This window comes from Mirounga angustirostris, unplaced genomic scaffold (assembly GCF_029215605.1).
Source record: "Mirounga angustirostris isolate CCGP_5_RB_7025 unplaced genomic scaffold, mMirAng1.0.hap1 SCAF_2, whole genome shotgun sequence".
In the NCBI taxonomy this organism is placed as follows: Eukaryota; Metazoa; Chordata; class Mammalia; order Carnivora; family Phocidae; genus Mirounga; species Mirounga angustirostris.
In genome coordinates, this window is record NW_026991710.1 from 81543296 (window position 1) to 81562435 (window position 19140).

The 19140-nt window shown below is 39.7% G+C and overlaps 1 protein-coding gene across 1 annotated transcript in view; it reads right to left on the bottom strand.

Moving 5' to 3' along the window:
• LOC135363536 (rho GTPase-activating protein 20-like) overlaps nt 1–19140 on the bottom strand; it is a 43133-nt gene that overhangs the window by 15204 nt on the left and 8789 nt on the right. Inside the window, exons 2-4 of the mRNA XM_064584018.1 lie at nt 9534–9701; nt 2951–3100; nt 451–492 (exon numbers count right to left, since the gene is read on the bottom strand). Coding sequence (XP_064440088.1) covers nt 451–492; nt 2951–3100; nt 9534–9701 — 360 coding nt within the window. The remainder of the gene's footprint in view (nt 1–450; nt 493–2950; nt 3101–9533; nt 9702–19140) is intronic.

The window sequence follows — 19140 nt, forward strand, 5'->3', positions numbered from 1 at the left end:
TGACTCAGAAAACAACAGGTTGCTCTTGTCATGTAAGATGTGAGTAGCAGATCCAGTCATCAAAGCTTTCCTGCCTAGACTGGAGGGCCCAGCACCTTCAAGGGTAGGAATGAGAAGGTGCTTTGAGCATCACTCAGGAGAGTAAATTGCACTTAAGAAAATTTAATATGTATCTTTTGAGAATAATGTTAGCTCCAATCATTAGGTCTGAGAGAAGGGGAAGATGAGAGTGATAACCAGAATTTCATCAAAAATAAGCAATATGTGCATGTAAATAAGAGCAGATTATTTGCAGTAGCAGCCAGGGTACATCTAAATAAGAAATTATTTGAGGATAGTCTAACAATTTCTACTAAGTAGGGGAAGCATAGTGTGTGGGGGCACTGCTTTGAAGAGATTTATTCTTTTCTCATGGGTTAAAGATGTATAATATGTATAGTGACAAGATACCTTTGAAGGAAAGAATGCCATTTTTCCTTTTGTTCCGAAGAACTGCAATTTAAAAAAAATGGGAAGAAAAAATTAAGATACATACAATACTTATACTAGCAAAATAAGATCACCATTCCAGAAAAAAATAGCAGCAGCCAGTTAAGGATGTGGATGCATGTGTTAATATCATACTGTCCTCATAGTTGCACTTTGGAGGGACCCCACTCTTTTATGAGCGTATTAAAGCAATGGGAAGTAGATCCTAAAGTGGGAGAAAAGTTGGTTTTGAATCTGAACACTTAATTGTAACTATGTGATGCAAGCTATGTGATCATGGGCACTTTGCTTAACTGCGCTGATCTTCAGTTTCCAGAACTGGAAAAGGGTTAATTATACCCCGAGTGTTCCTGCAGCTGCAAGTGCTATTCAGATATAAAGAACATTATTATTCAAATTAAATCATACTTAAGGAATTTGGCATTTGGATGGAACTATCTTGGCCCAGAAACAAGAATAGCTTTTTAGGAAGAAACACCTGTAATATTTTCATTTCTTTATACACATAGCAGATTGGAATGTGTTAAATTAGTTTCTAGAAAACATTCTTCGTTACTGTGATCCTCTGAGCAAGATCAATCCAGCTAGTGCTAAACTACTAAAGGTTAGTCTTTTCTCAACTAAAGTTTTCACAGCATTTAATACCCAAAGTTGCGAATGTTTTAAGCCTCATGCATACATGGCCTTACCACTTACTAGCGTTTTTTTACCGTGGTAAACTACACAAAATAAAATTGACCATTAGTGACCTTTAGTACATTCACAGTTTTGTGCAACTACCGTAACTGTTTAGTTCTGGAACATTTTTTCACCCAAAAGCAAACCTGTGTCCACGAAGCAGTCACTCTTCCTTCCTTCCTGTTTCTAGCTCCTGTACCATATTTTGTGTATTTGTTGATAAACACTTGGGTTGTTTCTACTTTTGTTTGTTTGTTTTTTGGCTATTGTCGACAATGCTGCTATGAACGTTTGTGTATCAATTTTTGTGTGGACCTATGTTTCTCTTGGGTATCTATCTGGGGGTGGCATTGCTGGGTCGTATAGTAATTCTGTTTGACTTACTGAGGAACCATCAAACTGTCCACAGTGGCTGCCACATTTTATACTCCTCCCAGCAACACTGCTCCCCAACCCCTCCATCGCTGTTTCAGGATTTGTCCCATCTGGAAAATGGAACGCCCACTTAGCGTCCCAGCCTGCCTATGCGCATGGACACAGCTTCTAGTTAGCCATGCTGATCTGCAGAACAGTAATAATCACAAATAGCAAAAGCACTAGGTGCCAGGAATTGTTATAAATGCCTTCTATATGTTTACACAGCTTTTTAACTAATATAACATGTATAAGCCTGGCTTCCACATTTTCCTCCTTGTTAGGGAAAAAAAGTCTCTTGGAAACTCCCCTGTCAAAGACTTTATACATTCCCAATTGAAACTGTTTCCTTCCATTTGCAACATGGAGAAGACAGGAAGCAAGAGGAACTGAGAATCTTTACAGAAATACATCGTGGAAAAGAAGACATGCGGAGAGCATATAAATACATATTTCTTCCCAATAAGCTTTGAAAATTTCTCAAGTCAACGCTGCATTATAGGGCTTAATAAATTAACAACTTGTAAACATTTTCGTTGTCTTCCCTTTGTGATGATGTGGGACATTTTGGTGGAGTGGGGTGAGGAGAAGAAAGAAGGGTGTTAAGTGCATGTGATGAACACTCATTGTGCAAAACAAGAATGAGACTTGGGGTGTGGTTGTTTCAAACAGCAGATGTAAGTGTTGCACCACCCCTGTAAACTCAGGAGTGTCTGCTCAGGATGTCCGGGGTAGAGAGTCACATTCCCCATCCTCGTGTCAGCCTAAGAATGTGTCTTGCACAACTAACCTCTACTCAATGCAATCATACTTTTGTTTTAGATGGTCACCTCTCTAGAGACACCAACTAAGATAATCAGTACACAGCAATTCAGGCAACCTCATATTCAATGACATGATTAATTTATTTGTATAATTCCATACTATTTTTAAAGGAATGACCTTGGGAGTATAAGAGCAATTTTTCAAATTTAATTGGACTCTTTAATAGTACTTGCTCAAGAAAAATATGCCAGTGATTTAGAAACACACATACCCCCTGGGAATTAGGGGGCAGGATATTGGAGAGGGGTTCTAGAACCTCACTCTCTTGATTCTCCTTCCATATGCCTAGAACACCCAATTCCTCAAGTGGCTCCTAGAGCCCATGGGAAAAACCACTGATCAAAACCAAAAGAAATTACTCCAATAGTTCCCACTCTATGTTATCTACTTGCTCCCATTTGTACATACCTTTTGGGGGGAAGTACAAGGCAAATGAGTATCATTATGGGAAGTCAAAAAGGGAGTCACTGGCTTGACATATAGTCAGATTAAAATGTTTTTCTTTTTATCCCATGTAAATACAAGACCAAACGGTCGGTCTTACCCGAAGGTGGCCACAAAGGTCACCGTGGGCCAGCCCAGGATAAAGGACCTCCCAGCACAGATGTTGGCATCCTCCACTCTGTCCATACAGTTGGCAGTCCACATGGTGTTCAGTGGTATTTTCTTTTTTATCTTAAGTTTTTTCTTATACCTAGAAAGATACCCAAACAAGACCTCTGTTAGTTTGTTTCATAAATGTTATGGGAACAGCTGTGCTCATCAGAGACCAGTTCTCACTGCTCCAGGGCACAGCATGCCTCCCTTGTCTCTATTACCCTCTGTGCCCAGCACAGCAAATGGTGACATGACCTTTACAAAGTGTGTGTTGAGCGAAGTCTGGCCCTAGGAAGGCCCTGAAAACACTTCCTCAAATGGCAGCAAGTGGCCATTTTTCTGAATGTTGAGTGTTGAGTAAAGACTATATATTCCAGAGCTTTTTAAGAAAACCATTAATTCATTTATTATTGTTAGAATTTGTTTCTTATTATATATAGTTTTATGGTTATTATTATAGTTAATTATTCATTTATGACTTGCTTACTTCAAAAAGTATTTGAGGGGCTGAACAAAGCTACCTGATACACGATTTATAAAAATAGTCATACAATTTTTTGCTTAAGAGACACAAACCAGGGGGCGCGCCTGAGTGGCTCAGTCGGTTAAGCATCCAACTCTTGGTTTCGGCTCAGGTGGTGATCTCAGGGTCTTGAGATCGAGTCCCCATGTAAGGCTCCCCTCTCAGTGGGGAGTCTGCTTCCCCTCTCCCTTTGCCCCTCCCCCCGCTCACGCTCATGCTCTCTAAAATAAATAAATACATAAATAAATCTTCAAAAAAAAGAGAGAGAGAGAGACAAACCAAGAACAAAAAATAAACTTGGATCAGAAAGATTTTTTTTGGGGGGGGGGGATCAGAAAGATTTAAAAGTTATTTTCAACCTTAATTTTAAAAAAATACTTTCTAGCCTTTAAAGCATAGGTTATTTTCAATTTCCCTTCTTAAAATTTTATCCATATCATTTTCCCTTAGATTCTGGCTAAAACTGAAAAACTGTTAGCCTACAGATTGAGCCCAATTTAAAAATCATCAATCCATCCATCAATCAATCCCAGATCAGCGGTCAGGAGGTCTTATATGTGAGTGATGGATACTTCCCATTTCTCTGAGGAGTCAGAAGGTGATCAACTTTGTCAGTGGTGAAATTGCTTTTTGACAATTTCTGCCTAATCTTCTTTGATCTCTAACATGAAAACCACCATATTGATTGATTTGGTTAATTCACAACTTTAACTCTCAGGTGGGCTTGGGATTTAAATAGTTATAAGCCCTCTGAGGGATGCTTAGGGAACTTGGACACACCACTCTGGAACTCCTTACTATTCAGAAACACATGTGGAAACACTAAACTAAAATGAGATCAAAGACACCTCATGTGCAAAAATCCCTGTGACTCCAGTGATTCATGGAACAATTAAAGCTAAGACTCTCCAATGGGTTTTATGAAATAAAAATAATTTTGCTGGACGCACACTTGAAGGATAATCTAGATTCAAAGTTTATGACACAATGAATAAAGTCATCGGATAAAATCATTATCAGATATCAGATGTCTGATTATCAGATAAAATCATTTTTCTAGATAGTAACTCCAAAGGCATTGTCAGGGTAAAAATATATGGCTAATGGGAAAGATAGACATATATCTGTTGGTTTTTAAGATTTTTTTTTTTTTTTCTAATGTAGGTATCTGTGTGTATACAGACACCCAAGGTACTGTGTGGGAACTTCCAAATACATTGACCTGGAAAAAGGCATTTCAGTAATTCTCTCCTTAGTTCAAGAAAGCACCAAGATTATCTACTCCAAACCAAGGAGTTATCCCAAAGCCCAGAGCATGGTTTCGACTGTCCTATCACGTTTGGAGCACTTATCATATGCCAAGCACTGTTCTAAATATTTTATAAATACAAATATAAAAAATGTAATCCTCAAACAACTACACTAGGTGGTCTTTATTAGCTCTATTTTACAAATAAGGAAACTCACAGAAAGGTCAACTAAATTGCCAAAGGCAAGAGAGTTTGAACCCAGACAGCCTAACTCATGAGCCCATGTTTGTAACCACTTGGCCTCTGTGGGTGCTGACCTATCGTTCCATGAACTACCCTTCTCATGTTTCCTACCCTCACTCAGCCTCACTTCGGTCCCCAGAGCCATCAGGCTTTCTCATTGGATTATCTGGGGAGTGAGAGGATAAATCTCAAGACATTATATTAACAAAGCTGGTTACTAGCTTGGAAATATTTAAAGTTTATTACAACAAAGCTTCATACTTCAGTGGATTCTTCTAGGGTCTTACTGCATTTCTTCACTCTCAATCACTGACCCAACTGGATTATCTCAGTAGAAATTAGAAAGTATTAATCTGATGTAAACTGACTTGAGGAGAAGAAAGAGGAGGAGAAAGAACTGTGGTTTTTATTTCTAAAAATAGTCCTTTATTATATTTGTATTAACATGATGGATATCACTCTTGCTTTCTGCTACCTCAACCTTTATACCAGAAGGGAAGCCCCAGTGCACTGTGGAAATTTACAGGATTCTAGGGGGATTTCCCCTGTTCTAAGATAGGGGTATCCTTTTACAGATGTTGGGAGTGGGGGTCCTGTTATATTCTGTAAGTAATTCTTTGTAATTTCACGGATAATGAGTTAATAGTCATCTTCATCTTTTGACCTAATTTAAATTCATTTTTTGTTTCATTTTATATTCTTTAATAACTACATATGAGGAATGTGATGTCTAAAGAACTAAGTTCAGTCCCTTCCTTTTTGTAAATTCTTCATGGGCCTCTACTAGTATTAATATCTTAATATTTATCAAGCAGATACTGTTCTTAAAAATAAAGTAATAATTTTCTTTGAAAAATAACTTATTTAGTATTCTAATGAATATCAAAAGTAATAAGGAAGGTTCCATCTGACCTTAATTCTTGAGAAATTTCTGAAGGTGTATGAAAAGAATCCCCAAACAATTTTCACTATTATTAACATCTTGTACGACTAGAGAAATATAAGTTCTTTGTGAAGAAACAAACATTTAAATTCCTTTTATTATTACACACAAACTAAAATTCACTAATTTTGACAGAATAAATAGGTAGCAATTAGTCAACTACTTACCCAATTTGTGTTAATTTCTATAGCGTCAACCTAAAGATGAGAGTTTCCAGCTGAAGCCTGCAGGTGAGCTGAGGTAAAATGGAACCTGGGTCACCCCAACCCCTTCTTATGGCTAATTGGAAAACGTAGGCCCTAAATTCAGATTATTAATTTGAACAGATTGATTCAGGGCATAACACAATCCTCCAAGAACAAGGATGACAGGGATGAAACAAGGTTGTTAATGCAGGAGCTATTTCTTTTTAGTTGTTTCCTTCTAGAGAAAAAAAATGTAAACTTTTCCAATATTAACAGTGATCATAAATATACCCAAATATTTACTATGGGAATGTCCTCATGGTCGTTTTCTAAAAACTGTGGCAAAAACTTGTACGCGGCCACAGCATGAAGTGCTGCTCGTGACTGCTAGGGACAGAATTGTGTCCCCTCCCCCACTGCTCCCCACAGTCTTACCGTGAAGCCCTCTCTGCCAATATGACCATGTTTGAAGAGAGAGCTTTTAAGCGGTAACTAAGTGTAAATGGGGCCATCAGGGTAAGGGCTTAATCCAGTAGGATTGGTGACCTTGTAAGAAGAGGGAGAGAGAGCTCTGTGTGTGTGTGTGTGTGCGTGCAGGCGCTGAGGAAACCCCACAGGGCATAGGCGAGAGGGCAGCCATCTGCAAGCAGAAAGACAGCTCTCGCGGGAACCTGACCCTGATGGTGTCCCGAACTTGGACTTCCAAAAATCTGTGTTCTCTCTCTGTCAAGGGCCTTGGTTTTAGAAGCCAAATTCAAGTGCCTGAGATCACTTACATTTTCTAATATTCCAAATGGATGTAAAAAGTATATAAGATAATCTTTCAGGAGCTGAGTCTCTTAAAGAGAACATTATTAAATACATTGATGTAGATTTTGTCACATCATAAAAACCCTTGCGTAGACACAAAGACCTATCTCAAAAGCAATATGTGAAGAGGAAAAATGTTGCACTTCTTTTGTAATAGTGAACCAATCAAAATAAAAAATTCAGCTCTTAAAAGGATGCAGTTCTCTCATGGGGAAAGAACACTGCCTTTATATAAAATCTTTTCAGCAGAACACCGTAGGTTCTGTAAAACCCGCTGACAGGTAAGCAGTATCCAGGACAATAAATGGCTCTAGTAAGAAAAGAAAGGTCTTCTCCTCTCCCTAAGTGCTATAATAATTACAAAGATGAAAACAAAGTGAAGGACAACCTGTTCCCCTTATAAATCGAATGTGAGTGGTCTGCAAGGTCCCAAGGAGCAGGAAAGGAGTTTGCTGTTTGTTAGCGTGTCTCGGGCTGAGCATGCAAGAGTAGGTGTGGCATGGTGTGGCAGGAAGAGTGTGGCCTTGGGATGAAGGCAGGCCTGGCTTGGAGTCTCTCCCACCATTTCCCTGTGGATGACAGGTGCATTCCTGAGACTTCCTCCATCCCCACTTTCATTTCTGCAGTCGGTGGATGGTAACAATACTGGCCTTGGAGGGCTGTGGGGAAATTACACGAGGAATCTGTAATGCTCCTCGTGTGGTCCCCAGCATGCATCCCACACATTTTAGTCTCCTGTACTCACCTTGGTTAAATAAAGGGAATGGTAACTAGTCTGCTTTTTTAAAAATAATGATGTGGCCCTCTATCAGGAGGAGCAGAGTGCGTCATACGGACCTCATGCCAGGACCTGGACAGTCTTTTTCTCTCTGTCCTCCTCATGACATCACCACCTCCAAGGCTACATCTGTAGGCAATATCACTCATCTCAAATATATTTTACTATTTCTGTCTTTGCCTCTGATTTTATTTATTTATTTATTTATTTTTGGACAGCTACACTACCTTCATTTCTCAGTTCACTAAGCATTCTGACCTATTTCTTACCAGATACCAAGCAGATTGGAGTTGTTTACTCAACATAAAGGAAAGGTTGATTTCAATAATGAGAGAGAATCTAGGTGTTCATGGAATGTTGTATGAAATTCAGAAAAATAGAAATAATAGAAACAGCAGCACCACACGTAGAATAAAAGCCTGTACTTTGAAAGAAACGGACCTAATTTCAAACGTAGACTCTACTCATCACTAATATGGTGACCTGGGCAAAACCTTCAGACCTCTGATTTTCAGAGGTCTTCTCTAAAATAAAAATAATCCCATCTCACAGGGTAGTTGTAAGGTTGGAGAAGATTGCATACATGAAGTTCTTAGCATAACACCTGTCATGTAGTAAGCCCCTGATAAATTATCATTAATGTCACTCAGATTGAGTACAGCATTTTGCCAAATTAGTACTTGCATGTCTTACTAATGGCATGGCATAACTGGGAGCTGGTGAGGGCAGCAAAATAAAGGGGGCGTAGTTTTTTTTCTGGTGACTAAAAAGCTTCTTGATATTTGGTTTGTTGGAATAGTCTTTGTCTTTCATGATGTTTTGTGAATAATGAAAACAGAGACAGAGCAAGTAAACAGCTGACCTCCCATCCACCTGCTTTTGGACAGTTATTGAGCAATCATCAGGTTCCAGGCTGGCTATCAGTTACCTTTGTGTTCAGGGTTGAGAGGAAAGTGCACGCAGTTAGTTCTGTCTCCAGAATACATTCCCAGGCTGTCTGCTGCCTCCTTCCTTTTCACTGCACTCCTATCCTGGAGCCCTTGGGAGCAGCCATCAGGACTACTGCCTCCCCTAACCAGTCTCCCTGCCCCCACTCTCGCTTAACCATCCACCCATTACCTGCCAACAGTCAGAAAAATTTGCGAGAGCTATAAATCAGATTCAGTCAGTCCTAGTTAAAAATGCTTTGGCAAAATATTTCCACTTTTCACCATGGCCTGTGAAGACCGTGTGTGACTGGACCCTGAGCGCAGTTTCACATCTGATCGCATGCCCCATGCTTTCGGCTCCCATCAAATCAGCCTTCCTGAGTCCCTCCCCCCAGGGGTCAGGTTGCACCCACGTAGCCTGCCGGTCCCTCAGCCTAGAAGGTTCAGGCACCTTGTCTAGGACTGTGGCTGCTTCTCATCCCATAGATCGAGTTTCAGTGCTGCCACCTAGGAGAGGCCCTCCTGGACTACCCCTCTCTCATACGTTCCCATCATCTCCACACGGCCCCCTGCCTACTTTCTATCAGAAGCACTAATCACAATCTATAATTACCCCTCTTATTTTTGTCATTTGTAAGTTCCAGGCAAGAGACACACTGCTTGTCACATTCTCTATTGTATTCTCTGCAGGCGGGGGGGAGAGGGGGGTATGGCACAAAACAAGACCTCCATAAGTACTTGTTGAATGAATGAAGGATCCAAACATGGGCAAAAACAAAAGAAAAAAAATGTCATGTCTTCTCATGGTAAGGGTTAATGGAAATGTAACTTCGTGATCATCACAAGGGCACGTTGCTTAGTATACATACTTGGTATCGGACACCAGCAAGAAATCGCTGAATAAGAAGAGGTGCCGCTTCTGCCTCCTCCAGCCTCTCTTGAGCTCGACGGGGCCGTGGATAAGCAGGGTATGGGCGGCACCCTCAGATGATGTAGTGCTTTTGCTGCAGGCATCCACCTCAACAGAAGAGCTCTTCCTGCAACCCACCAAACACCACGGAGCAGCTAGTTACTAGTCAAATATACAATAGAGTTTTATGCTAAATGTCAAGGTTCGCATAACACTAAAATTTAGTCTCAACCCCGAAAGCAGAGCTCCAGAGCTCACATTCAGGGATCGCTGAGTTATAGAAAGCTATTGAAAGAGATGAGGTCGGACGTCTGGGTGGCTCAGTCGGTTAAGCGTCTACCTTCAGCTCAGGTCATGATCCCAGGGTCCTGGGATCGAGTCCCACGTCGAGCTCCCTGCTCAGCGGGGAGCCTGCTTCTCCCTCTGCCTCTACCCCTCCACCCTGTTTGAGCTCTCTCTCTCTCTCTCTCACATGCTCTCTTTCTCAAATAAATAAACAAAATATTTTAAAAAAGGAGAGAGAGATGAGGTCACTTGGTGAATTGATGCAGATGGAGAACAGTTTCAAGGACAAAGCCCTTGGGCATGCCAACACTTAGACGTGGGGTGGAGAAAGCAGCAAAGCTAATCATGAGCTTTTAGGAAGGGGAGGATCAAGAGGTAGAGTGTATTACAAGAAGGCAAACAAACAACAACAACAAACAGGACAATTGGTGGCCTAATATAAAACAAAATGATACGGTGTGTGTGTGAAGAATTAATTACAATTTGCTTTCATGTTAAGATAAAAATGAAGACAACTGAAGATTCTGGAAATTTACTTATCTAAATCTATCTAAATCTTATCTAAATCAATATTCAAACTTGGGGGAAAAATTCTCAAAGATCGGCAAAAATACTGGAAACATCAAAAAGTTTCTAAACACAAGAGTTTAGCTATTACTTGGCTGAGCTCTGACTGAGCTCTGATAGGACTTTCTGGTCATCATAGGTAAAACAGCTAAATTGAACAGAATGCAAAAGTTCTTTCATAAATAGGACAGATATTTTCATAGACCTGGGAAAATTCTCTCTCGTGGAGCCAAGAAAGTGTCTCCTCCGAGAATGTAAACCCTGCTCTCTTCAGCTCAGCAGCACTGAATCTTATGAACCTGAGTAGCCTTTCACGAAGCTGGTGCTGAAGTTACTCATTAGTGTACACGTATTAGAAGAAACAAAAGAGAACAACACTTCCTGTTATTGTCAGTCTGTTTTGAGGCTCAAAAATAGTATATCAAAAGACTACCTTCTGCAGTGAAGCCTTGAATGACCACCTATAAGTTCTGCATACTTTCTGAATGATGTGAACATCCTTTTGTCTTCAGTTCTCAGGACTGAAAATCAAGTGAGTCTACAGCACTAGGCAGAGTACTGTAAAATGCTTGAAGCCTGAGGATTCCATAGTAACCTGAGATCACTACCATTATGATGTCACGGATCTAAGGCTCATGTCGTAACTGCCAAACTGACATACTTGTTTCCCTGATTTGGCCTGCACGTTTTGATTTTTTAAAAGTAATCTTTTTTATTTTGAGATAACTATAGATTCATATGTATCTGTAAGAAATAATACAGAGAGATTACATCAATTTTCTACAGATAGAGACTTCCAGACACTTCCATCACCACAAGGATCCTTCCTATTACCCTTTTACAACCACACAAACTTCCTTCCACCTCCCCCACCTCTTTAATCCCTGGCAATCACGAATCTGTTCTCCATGTGTATAATTTTGACATTTCAAGAATGGTATACAGAGGGGATCATATAGTATGTAACATTTTTGTGATTTGCTTTTTTCCACTCAACATAACGGGAGAGTCATCCGGATTGCCACAGGTGCTCACAGTTCATTTCTCTGTGTCTCTTAGTAGTATGCCAGGATATGGCTGTATCACAGTTTGCTTCACCACCTGCTGAAGGAATTCTGGATTGTCTGCAGGCTTGGGCGTTCACTAATAAAGCTGCTGTAAACATCTGTGTACAGGTTTTTGTGTCAGCGTCGGTCTTCTCTCCTCTGGGCTAAATGCCCAGGACTCCAATTGCCAGGTCCTAGGGTAGCTGCTCTGTTTTGTTTTTTAAGACACTGTCTAACTGTTTTCCAGAATGGCTCTGCCATTTCACATTCTCACCAGTACTGTGGGAGTGATTCAGTTTCCCCACATCCACACTAGCATCCACACTGGCAACTAGTGTTGTCATTTTTTATTTTAGCTGTTCTGATAGCTGTGTCATGATATCTCACTGTGGATTTAACGTGCATTTCCCCAATGGTTAGTGATGCTAAATATCTATTTGCCGTGCGGACATCTTCTTCAGTGTGACGGAACCTACAGTAGTCTGTTAAAAACATTTTCCGTGGAGACGGTGTTCCCTGTCCACTAGAAAACTGACCATCTTACAGATGAGGAGGTGCTTCACGGACAGGTTAGACGCTTTCAATTCAAGCAGCTGCGACATAACATGAAGGATTCAAATCCAGCTGACTCAGGAGGTCACTCAGCTTCCTGTGAGGGCCCCCCACTCTTCTCACACGGACAGTGTCTTTCCTTTGACAACAGTGGAGGACTGAAATTTGATCCTACTAACAAAGTTCATGGTTTCCCTTATAGGCACCTCGAACAGGTATGTGAATCCCTCTCTTTTATTCCCCACTCGACTCTATGGGCCTCAAGGAAAGAGTCTATGTCTGATTTATCATTTTAATTCTCACAAACATTGGCACATTGGAGGAATTAAAAAATTCTCTTGAATGGGTGAATGAAATAGTTTTCTGGCATGGATGGATGGGGAAAAGGCATGACCTAAACTAGTCTCTCTCTCATTTACTTCATTCATTCAACAGATAGTGTTTGAACCTGTACTAGGAGAAAGACACTTGCTAGGTCTGGGCAACAGAGAGCCAGGCCCAACTCTCACAAAACCAGGATTTAAATGGGGGGGGGGGGCAGAAATTAAACAAAGAGTGTCATCAATAACTGTGTAACACCAGACTCTGGAAAGTACTGCAGAGAAAAATTAAAGAGTGAGATGAGAAATTAAAAGAGGGACCTGACACCTGATTTCAGTTGTGAAGAAGTCTCCTTTGAAGAGCTCCTTTAAAATGAGCTTTAAAGAATAATTAGGGATTGATTAGAGAGAGGAGAGAAAAGAGGAAGGCAGAGGGAAGGGACAAGAAGAGAAGTGTATTGGAAGGGAAGATACATTTTTCAGCTGAAGGGACAGAATGCGAATATGTGACGTTTCAGAGACATGGAAGAGTTTGCTAGTTTGGAGATACAGGCAGAAGGTACAGGAGCATGAAATATGCCTGAAAAAGTAGGTAGAGGCAAGAGCACAAGTCCTGGTAGACCTTTTAGACTTTACTGAGGCCTCTCATCTTAAAACCAAACTAGCACAGAAGTGACATGTAGATAGTGGCCTTCAGACTTTTCACCACTTTTATTTTTTTTAAGATTTTATTTATTTATTTGGGTGGGGGGTAGCAGAGGGAGGGGGACAAGCACAAACAGTGCTGAGAGTGGAGCCTGACCTGGGGCTCGATCTCACAGCCCTGAGATCATGACCTGAACCAAGATCACGACCTGAGCCGAGATCAAGAGTCAGAAGCTTAACCGACTGAGCCACCCAGATGCCCCTTCTCACCACTTTTAAAGGGACAAGTGCTAGTCTGGACATGTTTGATTGTATTAGAACCATGGAGGCTCATGGGGCAACACTTTCTGGCCTCCCATCAAGCATCTGTCAACAGTTATTTAATGTAAAAATGTAGGCAAACTTATCTCTGCACCTTCCCCAATTCCCAGATTATGTCCCATTTCTCTGCCTCTCCCTTCAGAGAGGTTAGAGATTTAGAGACCAGGAAAACTCTCCTTCTAGAATCTAGTATCTGCTTATCAATACTGATACGCATCAGTCTCACTTGGGGGAGTTTTCAGGCACTCCCTCTCTAACCCCCAGAGGTTCTGATTCATCAGATCCAGAAAACCTGTATTTTGAAAAATTTTTTGAGTGATTCTTGTATGTCACCAGGATTGTGAGTTACTAATCTTCAGGAATTAATTGAGAAAGATGTAGTGTTCTGATTCTATCTTCCCCTTGTAGTAAAGCCAAGGAGAGAAAAGTTTTCTTAGAAAGATAAAGGGAGCTTTCCTTAGTCATGTAATAGTTACATTTACAGTAATAGCTAAAGCTTAATTTCTTCTAAAATACCATTGCTACTTATTTTAATTTGATGAATGAGCTCTAAATAGAATCACAGTGATAGGGTTTGTTTTCATCTATTTCATTGAACACTTAACTTTTCACCCTAAATATCAAATAGAAGAGATAGTATAAGGTAATCCTAGGCCCATAATACCAATATTTTTAAGCATGTTGCAAAGACAAGACTATTTAAAAATTTTTTTTGAAGATTTTATTTATTTGAGGGAGAAGTGAGAGAGAGAGAGAGAGCATGAGCAGGGAGGGGGGTTGGGGGGAGGGGGAGAAGCAGACTCCCCTATGAGCAGGGAGCCCGATGTGGGGCTTGATCCCAGGACCCTGAGATCACGACCTGAGCCGAAGGCAGATGCTTAACTGAATGAGCCATGCAGGTGCCCCTAGACTATTTTCTTAATTCAATTTCTTTCTTTTAATTTTTTTATATTTATTTTATTTCAATTCCAGTATAATTAAGTGTTATTATTAGTTTCAGGTGTACAATATAGTGAGTGATTCGATAATTCTATACATTACTCAGTGCTCATCATGATAAGTGTACTCTTAATCCCCATCACCTACCATCCATCCCCCCACCCACCTTCCTTCTGATAACTATCAGTTTGTTTTCTATAGCTAAGAGTCTGTCTTTTGGTTTATCTCTTTTTTATTTGTTTTGTTTCTTAAATTCCACATATGAGTGAAATCATATGGTATTTGTCTTTCTCTGACTTATTTCACTTAGCATTATACCCTCTAAATCCATCCATGTTGTTGCAAATCGCAAGATTTCATCTTTTTTATTGCTGAATAATATTCCATTGTGTGTGTGTGTGTGTGTGTGTGTGTATATATCACATCTTCTTCATCCATTCATCTATCAGTGGACACTTGGGCTTGCTCCATAATTTGGCTACTGTAAATAATGTTGCAACAAACATAGGGGTGCATATATGTTTTTAAATTAGTGTTTTTCTCTTTTTAAAGATTTTATTTATTTATTTATTTATTTATTTATTTATTTATTTATTTATTTATTTGAGAATGAGAGAGGGTGAGCAGACAGGTGGGGGCAGGGGCAGAGGAAGAGGGAGAGGGAATCTCAAGCAGACTCTGTGCTGAGCGCAGAACCCAATGTGGGGTTCGATCCCATGATCCCGAGATTATGACCTGAGCTGAAACCATGTGCTAGATGCTTAACCGACTGAGCCACCCAGACACCCCACAAATTAGTGTTTTTCTATTTGGGGGGTAAATACTCAGTTATGGATCATATAGCTATTCTATCTTTAATTTTTTGAGGAACCTCCATATTGTTTTCCACAGGGGGCTGCACCAGTTGGCATTCCCACCAACAGTGCACAAGAGTTCCTTTTTCTCCACAATCTTGCCAAAACCTGTTGTTTCTTGTGTTGTTGATTTTAGCCATTTGGACAGGTATGAGGTGATAGCTCATTGTGGTTTTCATTTGCATTTCCCTGATGATGAGTGATTTGAGCATCTTTTCGTGTCTGTTGGCCATCTGTGTCTTCTTTGGAGAAATGTCTGTTGATGTCTTCCGCCTATTTTTAAATTGGATCATTTGGTTTTTTGGTGTTGAGTTGTATAAGCTCTTTATATATTTTGGATACTAACCTTTTATATCATTTGCAAATATCTTCTCCCATTCAGTAACTTGTCCTCTCGTTTTATTGGTGGTTTTCTTTGCTGTGCAGAAGCCTTTTATTTTGATGTAGTCCCAATAATTTATTTTTGCTTTTGTCTCCCTTGCCTCAGGGGACATATCTAGGAAGATGTTGTTACAACCAGTGTCTGAGAAATTACTATCTGTGCTCTCTGCTCGGACTTTTTTGGTTTCAAGTCTTACATTTAGGTCTTTAATCCATTTTGAATTTTATTTTTGTGTATAGTGTAAGAGAGTGGTCCAGTTTCATTCTTTTGGATGTACCTGTCCAGTTTTCCCAACACCAGTTTTTGAAGAGACTATCTTTTCCCCATTGTATATTCTTGCCTCCCTGCTTGTACATAAAATCATGGGTTTATTTCTGGATTCTCTATTCTGTTCCGTTGATCTATTGTCTACTTTTCCGTCAGTACCATACTGTTTGGATTATTACAGCTTTGTGATATACCCTGAAATCTGGGATTGTGATACCTCCAATTTTGTTCTTTCTCAAGATTGCTTTGGCTATTTGGGGCCTTTTGTGGTACCATACATATTTTAGAATTATTGGTTCTAGTTCTGTGAAAAATGCTATTGGTGTTTTGATAGGGATTGCATTAAATCTGTAGATCATTTTGGGTATGGGACATTTTAAAATATTTGTTCTTCCATCAATAAGCATAGAATATTTTTCCATTCATGTTGTCTTCAATTTTTTTTCATCAGTGTTTTATAGTTTTCAGAATATAGGTCTTTCACTTCCTTGTTTAAGTTTATTCCTAGGTAGTTTATTATTTTTGGTATAATTGTGAATGGGACTGTTTCTTAATTTCTCTTTCTGCTTCTTCATTAGTGTATAAAAATGCAGATTTCTGTATATTGATTTTGTATCCTGTGATTTTCCTGAACGCATTTATCAGTTCTAGTCTATTTTTGGTGGAGTCTGGAGGGTTTTCTGTATATATAGTATCATGTCACCTGCAAATAGTGAAAGTTTTACTTCTTCCTTACCCATTTGGATGCCACTTATTTCTTTTTCTTGTCTTATTCCCGGGGCTAGGACTTCCAGTACTATGTTGAATACAAGTAGTGAGAATGGACACCCCTGTCTTGCTCTTGATCTTGGGGAAAAGCTTTTAGTTTTTCACCATTGAGTATGATTTTAGCTGTAGGTTTTTATATGGTCTTTATTATATTGAAATATGTTCCCTCTAAATCTACTTCGTTGAGAGTTTTTATCATGAATGGATATTGTACTTTGTCAAATGCTTTTCTGCATCTATGAAAATAATCATGTGCTTTTTATCCTTTCTCTTGTTGACGTGATGTATGATGTTAATTGATTTGTGAATACTGAATCACGTTTGCATCCTAGGAATAAATCCCACTTGATCACGGTGAATGGTTTTTTAATGTATTGTTGGATTTGGTTGGCTATTATTTTGTTGAGGATTTTTGCATCTGTGTTCATCAGAGATATTGGCCTGTAGTTCTCTCTTTTTTAAAAAAGATTTTATTTATTTGCGATAGAGCAAGAGTGAGAGAGCGAGAGCGCACAAGCAGGGGGAGTGGGAGAGGGAGAAGCAGGCTCCCCGCTGAGCCAGGAGCCCGATGGGGGACTCGATCCCAGGACTCTGGGATCATGACCAGAGCTGAAGGCAGACGCTTAACTGACTGAGCCACCCAGCCATCCTCTTTTTTTTTTTTTTTTTTTTTTAAGTGTCTTTACCTGGTTTTGGTATCAGGGTAATGCTGGCCTCACAGAATGAATTTGTGATTTTGGAAGCTTTCCTTCTAACTCTTCTTTAAATGTTCGGTAAAATCCACCTGTGAAGCCATCTGCTCCTGGACTTTTGTTTGTTGGGAGTTTTCTGACTACTGATTCAATTTCATTCCTGGTAATCAGTCTGTTCAAGTTTTCTATTTCTTCCTGATTCAGTTTTGGGAGGTTATATGTTTCTAGGGATTTATCATTTCTTCTAGGTTGTTCAATTTGTTTGCATACAATTTTTCATAATATTCTTATAATCCTTCATATTTCTGTGGTGTTGGTTGTCCTTTCTCCTCTTTCCCTTCTGATTTTGTTTATTTGAGTCCTCTCCCTCTCTCTCTCTCTCCTTTATGAGTCTGGCTAAAGGTTTATCAATTTGGTTGATCTTTTCAAAGAACCAGCTCCTGGTTTCATTGATCTGCTCTATTGGGTTTTTTTTAGTTTCTATTTCATTTATTTCTGCTCTAATCTTTATTATTTTCTTCCTTCTTTAGGTTTTGGGTTTTGTTTGTTCTTTTTCTAGCTTCTGTAGGTGTAAGTTTAGGTTGTTTCTTCAATGTTTTTCTTGCTTCTTGAGGTAGGCCTTGATTGCTATAAACTTGCCTCATAGAACAGCTTTTGCTGGATTCCAGTTTTTGGACCATGGTGTTTTCATTTTCATTTGTCTCCATGTATTTTTTAATTTCTTCTCTGATTTATTCCCTTACAATTTTAAATCTTTGATTAAATGTGTATATTGGAAAACATTATGTAGTGTCGAGAGCATGAGCTCTGGAATCCAATTACCTAGTTTTAATCCTTCCTTATGATTTACTACCTACATGACACTGGGTAAACCAGTTATACTTCTAAAGTCTCAATGTCCTTATCTGCAAAATCAAAATGATGATAAAAGCATCTGCTTCATAGGGTTGTTGTGAGAATTAAATGAGATCATACTGCAGAAATGTTAGTATGGTACCTAACAGATTAATCCTTCAAATAATTTAGTTATGCTTACAGGAGACAATGAGACTTTTTATTCAAAAATAGCAACAATATAATGGGTATTCCCCCATGAATAAAGACAGGGAGAGAGAACAGGTAGTAATGCCAATTGAGTAACTACAAATTGCCAAGTTCTTTGCCAGGCAGTTTATGGACATCATCTCATTTGCTTGCAGCAGATTTGTGAGGTAAGAATCATTATTTCCATTTTATAGATGGAGAAACTGAAGCTCAATAAAGTGAAGTAACTGAGAACCACATACCAAATAATCTGCAGAGTCAAGTTTGTCTAATTTCAAAGTCATATAGTTTTTCCTCACCTAAACAATGTTTTCCTTCTGGAGGAGGAAAGAAAATATATTTTAAGCCACATCCCATTTAGGTTGGCTCCCAAATTATTTAACTGACACATATGTGAGTGTTTTCATCAGCTGTCAGTGTTTGCCTATGGTGCCCCTATCCCACTCAGTCTCTCCTCCCTGAAATGGCTGGTTGAGGAACACTTAGCCACTGCTGGTACCATGTCCTAACTCTCAGTCAGGAAGTTTGCATCAGCTCCCAAGATGGACAGGAGACTCCTGTTATTTTACGGAGCCAGATCTGAGGTTTTAGACAGGCAGGGAGTAGGAGGAGTCAGGACTGGGAAAGTCGAATGATTCCCCTCCTGATGTCTAGTGGTTCACATCGCTAAGATAGATACCAGGCTGTGAATTGTGCCTCCTCAGCTGATCCCCATTCTGGATCAGTATCCCTATGAGTAATTTCTCTCCTGATTCTGGCACTCTGGACTTTCTACTACCACTGATGGGTTTTTATCTCTATAGAGGGGAAAAAAGGGATGCCCAGGCCTTGGCTGCGAGTGCTCACTCCACTACCCTTTGCTGCCCTCTACTGACCATACCTGG